At 40.6% G+C, this 6394-nt stretch overlaps 2 protein-coding genes across 3 annotated transcripts in view; both read left to right on the top strand.

Moving 5' to 3' along the window:
* The first annotated feature begins 1371 nt into the window (after positions 1 to 1371).
* Positions 1372 to 2375, top strand: LOC111247066 (adult-specific rigid cuticular protein 15.7-like). The gene has a single exon (XM_022797611.2). The coding sequence runs from the start codon at positions 1444 to 1446 to the stop codon at positions 1909 to 1911; it is 468 nt and encodes a 155-aa protein (XP_022653346.1). The 5' UTR covers positions 1372 to 1443; the 3' UTR covers positions 1912 to 2375.
* A 150-nt stretch (positions 2376 to 2525) lies between these two features.
* LOC111247065 (uncharacterized) overlaps positions 2526 to 6394 on the top strand; it is a 5668-nt gene continuing 1799 nt past the window's right edge. Inside the window, exons 1-5 of one of the 2 annotated variants that reach the window (XM_022797609.2) lie at positions 2526 to 4036; positions 4340 to 4441; positions 4817 to 4869; positions 5245 to 5384; positions 5893 to 6009. In XM_022797609.2, coding sequence (XP_022653344.2) covers positions 3944 to 4036; positions 4340 to 4441; positions 4817 to 4869; positions 5245 to 5384; positions 5893 to 6009 — 505 coding nt within the window. In that variant the 5' untranslated portion in view covers positions 2526 to 3943. The remainder of the gene's footprint in view (positions 4037 to 4339; positions 4442 to 4816; positions 4870 to 5244; positions 5385 to 5892; positions 6010 to 6394) is intronic. The other variant, XM_086982575.1, reaches the window with a different exon arrangement.

Below are 6394 nucleotides of genomic sequence, written 5' to 3'. Positions count from 1 at the left end.
TGGAATATCAATTGTTCTTAGCTCTTAGCTGGCGTGTATTCAATGGTCGCATTGTAACACAAGTAAATGAAATAATCTTTCAACAAAAGATCGTTCTCTGCAGACGTTTTAACTTTAAAATAATTAAATTAAGTCTTTAATAGCCGAGCGCAACTGTGCTGAACTCTGTTCCTAAATGAAAATCATGTTTACCTTTTATCTTCTGCGGTCCCGCCCTTCAGCGAGTCACCTTTAGTCAAGATGTATAATAAACAAACCTTTCCCGCCTGTTTTCCCTGAGTCCACTGCCCTCCTACCCGTTGCCCCGCGTAACAAAGAAACGTGTTATTCACGAGCACAATATTACAATGCTAGTAAATGTCCTCTGTCGATACTTTACTTTACGTTTTTTTTATTTTTGCGATTTTTCCTTCCTAGCTCTGTAAATGCGGCAGAACCGTTACTTGTGTCGTTGCCCGAGCTTCAATGAAGCAAACGAGTCATATAGTTGACCATATTTTAAATGTATCACAAAATGTTATAGCTATTATAGACTTTCTGGAAGAGTGATTCTGTTACTTAGAAGAAAGCGCGCATCGGGTATTTTGTAGTCATTTCTGTTCTTTCATTGTGGTCGCGTTGGGTGCCGCTTCCGCTCTATAGCTCCGAGTAACGAGTTGCTGGCATCCGTTCGACGTTCAATTCTGGTTAAAATTCACAGTGGCGGAATCGCAGTGGTCGACAAAATGCGTGTTTCTTTTCTCAAATATGCTGGACGCGAAGATGGCGACAGCGCCTGCAACTGTCGCTTTATCCATCGACGGGTGTGGCGTAGTAATTATTTCATGGCGCGATTTAATAGTGCGAATAGTAGTTAGATAGACATATATGTAACCAAGAAGGTTCCTGGTGAAAAGTTGGGCAAACGTCCGCTTGAATCGCTTTCGTGGGGTGGGGTCTGTTTGTCGGTGAGGGCGCCAATGTTTCGCTACTGGAACGGACGTTACTTTCCAAATGCTCGAATCGACTGAAACCTAAATCAAGCCAAGAGGGACAGCTCTCGCGCGAGTCGTAGCACATATGCCAATGGCAGCATCAGCTGTAACCTAAGCACTACTTACCGCCACGAATAACATTACTTCTTGTCCTTGTATACGTCTCCGCTTGTCGTATAGCACAGCCGTCTATCTCATCGTACGATGTTCACACCGCCACCTTCGCTGCCAGCATAGGCGTCGCCTCCTCCTCAAGATCGGAAAAAGTGGGTGGATGGCCGATGGTAAACCCGGCCGACGCGTGCTTGGGTTGCTAGTACTCGCACACAGATGCACACACACACCCGGCGCTTTTCGACGCTGTCCAGGCCGCTATCGCTATTTAAGACGGACACTGTACAAGTGAACGGTATCAGTGCTTACTTAGTGTTTAAGCAAAGCGGACGCAGAAGTCGATCAGTTGCCAGCTATGAAGGTATTCGTTGCTCTTGCTGCCCTCTGCGCTGCTGCCCAGGCCGGTCTCGTTGGCCACGCCGCACTCTCTACCGGTTCGTCGGTGTCGTCGCGCGCCGAGGACGGCCTTGGCAACTACAAATTCGTCTACGATGAGAAGCACGCGACTGGTGGAAGCTTCCGTTCGGAGGCTGGCAACAAGCTCGGCGTGGCCGGGTCGTATGGTCTCGTTGACATTGACGGCCGTTCCCGTGTCGTGAACTATGTCGCTGACGGTCTTGGTTTCCGCGCTTCGATCAAAACCAATGAACCCGGAACGGCCCCTGCTGCTGCTGCTGCTACCTCGATTATTACACCTGGAGCTGCTGCTATCACCAAGACCGTTGCAGCTGCGCCAATTGCTTCGTATGCCGCACCCGTTGCCGCTATTGGACACGGTTTCGCTCTTGGACACGGAGCCGGTCTTGGATACGGCTACCATTAAGTAGGACTGTCAATACACGCTTAATGACGATGTGAACAACAGGACAGCTGACGACAAACAGCGAATCAATTCTGTACGAAATAGGGGAGGGTTTATACATCCTTCAGCCTATCACTACTGAACTAAAGATAAATATATGTGTATCATAGGTCGACAGAAAAATGTCGTGAAATAAACGTGGTCATCTGCACGTGTTCTGTTTAACATTTTGGCCTGCAACTGACACTAACACGCCAAAGAAGAACCTAAAACGAGACTGATCAATAATTTTCCGATGTTCCGGCATTAAACCCGCATCGAACATAATCGTCCTGCACGAACCTCCTTTCTAGTGAATCAACTATATAGTTCGTGATTTATACGTTATTTTATACAGTTGACATTTCTACTTGACATCGGTTGTTCTTTTATAGTGAATAGAAATAAAAGGTATTACTACTGTTACCTGTTTAAAATGTACCAAATTAATTGCCTAATTTTTGATACAGCCAGAGAGAAAGACATCACCATCGTGAGCTTCTTGTTTTGGTGGGCGATATAATAATATTCAAATCGGTTACCGTTCCGTGCGTAGATTTGACTGTGGAAAGGGCTCATCTTGATCGTAAGGGCATTACGACCACACAGTGCACTAATAAGCCAGTCCCAATAAGGTCGGTAGTCAAGTAAAGTGTGGATGAAATCGGGATAATGAGGCCTCGGAACATAGAGAGCGCAGGCACAGTTGCGCCTGATAGCTTGTCAGACCAATCTCGAATCCTAAGTTGGGCTAAATGTGGGCTCTTTATGATACAGGTAATTGGATTCACTTAATGTAGGATTTACAATTGCCAGAAAAGGGCCATTTGTGTAGCCACTGCATACGAATTTTCATAAGACTGCTGTAAAATGGCTATCGAGAAGACGACACGCGAACGTTGCAACATTGCCAATAAGGCTGTAGCCTGTATAGGTGCAACGGGTAGATTCCGATAACCTCTAGGCCGATTTGTTTTGCCGCGACATTGACTGGAATGAATTAGCAGAGATAAGACGACGTCAAAAATGCTAAATAGATGTTCCGATATTTTCAATAAGTGCTAATTGGAGTGGTACGGTATTCTAGCCCGTACTACCTGCAATGCAAAAGACTGTCTTCGTACTCGAAGGTAAGACTTCACAAACGACTTCAACTAAATGTATTATTATTCTTCTCAGAGTTCGATCAAAATGTTAAACTACGCTTTAAATAATGCAAAATACCTATTAATTAATTAATAATTCGCAAATTTTGGAAGAATTGCGAAAAAATTATTTCGGAATTGCCAATAACCCATTAGGACAATTTTAATTAGGTACAAGCCGATATGCTATACCTTGTCATAGGATGCTTTTTTCCACTTAATTAACTACAAACGAGTTTTTCTTCAAAGATAAATCTAATATCCAACAAGATTTCGGACCTTGGTAACTTTTTACTTATCTGCAGATATTAATAGCAGCACTCGTTCTGTTGCTCTCTAAGTCAAAATAAGTTACTGATGACATAACGTCAGTAATTTAAATTAGGAAATAACCGTTACACTAGAAAATATTTTAAAGCTTGTACAGAGCAACCTGATGTACCTGCAAGTATATCAAATGCTGACGATGGCGAAATTGGTCTTGTAGCAATAAATTAAACACCATCGAATAATCTCTATAGATAAATAAGGTGCCTCTATAAATTGTAGTATGATGATAATTTCGTAAAACGACCTACACAGTGTCCACGCTGACTGGAGAGAGAGACTAGATTTAAATTCAACGAATCTCTGAAACTAGATTGAAGCTTGTTGGCCGCATCTAAACGGGACCTTGAGTTAAATCGAGCGAAACGATGCAACTCTAGAGCTAATGCATCCCGAAATAATAAAAAAAAGCTCAGTTCCAGAAAAAAAAACTCCACATTGGCGCGCTAAATCGCTTCCTAACAATCATTAGCTAGCTCTGTCGGCTATATATACGTTAGATTTCAGTTACGTCTTCAACAGAGCTCGTAGAATTGCGTACGATGAAGCTCACTTCACAGCTTCTAGTCTTTGTAACATGTGTGGTGGTCATTTTAGGCCAAAAAGTTTTGGATGAACTTTTTGACTTTGACCAGGTATGTGCAACAGAGATCGCTTACGTAACTCATGTTGTTCGACGGTTTTCTAGATTGTAGTAATAGTGCTTCCGTTCGATGTGGTTTTATGGACTTGCTTTATCAAATACAGGTATTATTTTTCGTTGTTTTAACTATGTATTTTATATGTCGCTGATGTCCGCCGCGGCTCTGGTAAAAGTTACACTGTTTCTTCCCAAGCGTGTGTGGATAGATTCATGAATAATAAATTAACTCCAATATATTTATATATATATATATATATATATACATTGTTTGTGGTGCCTTTTCTAATTATTGCAGTATAAAAATCTTAAATTCTACGTTACTCATCGAGGTGGTCTGATTGTACCAGGGAAAGTAATTCGAAGAAAAGATGCTTCTTGCGTTACAACGTCGATCGAGGTAGCATAGCCACCTATTAGTTACGACCTCATAAAAACTCTATATATAATACAGTAATCTTAACGTACAGCTAAATCTTATTTGAACAAAATCTAATGCTGCCTAATCTGGCCTATCTACTTACTACATAGAAGATATTTGTACGCAATATGTCATTTTTTATTTGCTGTAAAAAAGTCAAGTGGCACTACGTAAGTTATATAAAATCCTTGAGCTCTAAACCGGGCTCAAGCTTTCAGAGAACCCAGGCCATAGAAATTACCACATATCAGGCTTGACAGGGTTACAAAACGGCTCCTCTGTTTAGATACGATTGTGACAGATTGAGTTGCCTTTTGATGTTCAGTTAGTTATTTTGGAACTTAATTATTTTAGGAGAATCGAGAGAAGGGCAACTTCACATATATTGTGGAGTTAATGGAGCAGAAGTAAGTAACATATCTTCATATAACGCATGTATATTAATATTACTTTCTCTTGTAAGTTTGTCAACAAACGATACGAATTGATGTATTTATTAGCCCCATATTAATAAAAAATTCTATTTGAAGAAGATCGACTAAAATTTACCACACGTAAATAGATAATAATTACAACAACGGAGGCAACTGACAACAAATATAAAATGGACTAAGCGTGGCGAAAATGATTTCACTGCAGGGCCTGATTAGGTACACAGACTCTGCCATGGCGCTTGTTCGTTAAGCGATATAACGTGTTGAAGAAATGTTCAACAGCGACCGCTTTGAAATTTTATTGGCAAACTATAGTAGCTCGGAAAGATATTGATTCATTTGTTTTAGTCAGGCAGCCCGTGTTACACATCCTGCGTATCCCCTGGAGGACGGTTTTGCTTTTGTCGCTCTATCGGGGGACACTATCACCGTCAAGGTGATCGGCACGGATTATTCTAATTATTCTATCGTCACATACAACTTTGGAGGTAAGCTGCCCCATGGAGTGGAAAATATGTAGTTTCACACTGAGTCTATATGAAATTTTGATGCAAATATAAATGTCGTATCAGGATCAGCTCTCCGGCTTTAGATGCACATGAATTATTTTGCAAAAATCCGCAGCTACAGGCAGCTTAACTGACTTTTAGCTGTTAGCTTCTCTAGGTCCACCATTACTTTTCTCTACTTGTCAACGCTCGATCAGACCTTACAAATATGTATAAAAATCAACGCCAACGTATAAACTAATAGTAATAACAATGAACGACACCAGCTTTGTTTTCAGATCGATGCCGCTAGAAGTGAAGCCTTCTGTGGCAACAGAAATCAACTGAAGTTCTACTCATTACCATCGTTCTAGTTGGTTATGTATACTGCAGCGTGACTAGCATCGTGTCTATGTTTTTTAATAAACTGTGTGTAGAATTGGCTAGGTACTTATGAAGAGAGAATTCGAATTTAATGAAACAATCCTTTAAATAAATTCGTTTTCAGAACGCAGCTATCATATAGTAATGGTGGCAAACTGGATGGCAAACTCGATTGTCCGCCAGAGATTTTTCGAAATTACCGGACGGGCCCTCGCTTCGCTTGAAGTTATCGACAATAGAGGTTGTCAAAGAACTTAGAAAATTGTTAAAACCGATTCGGTGTTATAAAAAACATTCATTAGTAGGTTTGTTTTTTACTCGAGCTTTGTGCTTCGTTGTTCATTTAATTTATGTACTACGTATTTAATTATTTTCTAAAATATACTTGACATTCTCTAATAATTGACACTTCCAGAGGCAATCGTTTTAACGATGAAAAACCTCTAAAAACCAATGCGGAAAGCCTTTGGGTATTTTTTGAGCCTTTCTCAGAGATTACACAAACGAGCACAATATCACTAGGACAACAATCCTACAAAAATATAACGGAAGCCTTTCAATCTTCTTTTGCATTTTTCGTGCATTTTTTTTAAATTTTCTTTTTCCATTTTCTTAACATTATACAT

Source organism: Varroa destructor, unplaced genomic scaffold (assembly GCF_002443255.2).
Source record: "Varroa destructor unplaced genomic scaffold, Vdes_3.0 BEIS01000003.1, whole genome shotgun sequence".
NCBI classification, from domain to species: domain Eukaryota; kingdom Metazoa; phylum Arthropoda; class Arachnida; order Mesostigmata; family Varroidae; genus Varroa; species Varroa destructor.
The sequence above is the reverse complement of the archived record's forward strand: the minus strand, read 5'-3'. Positions and strand labels throughout refer to the sequence as shown.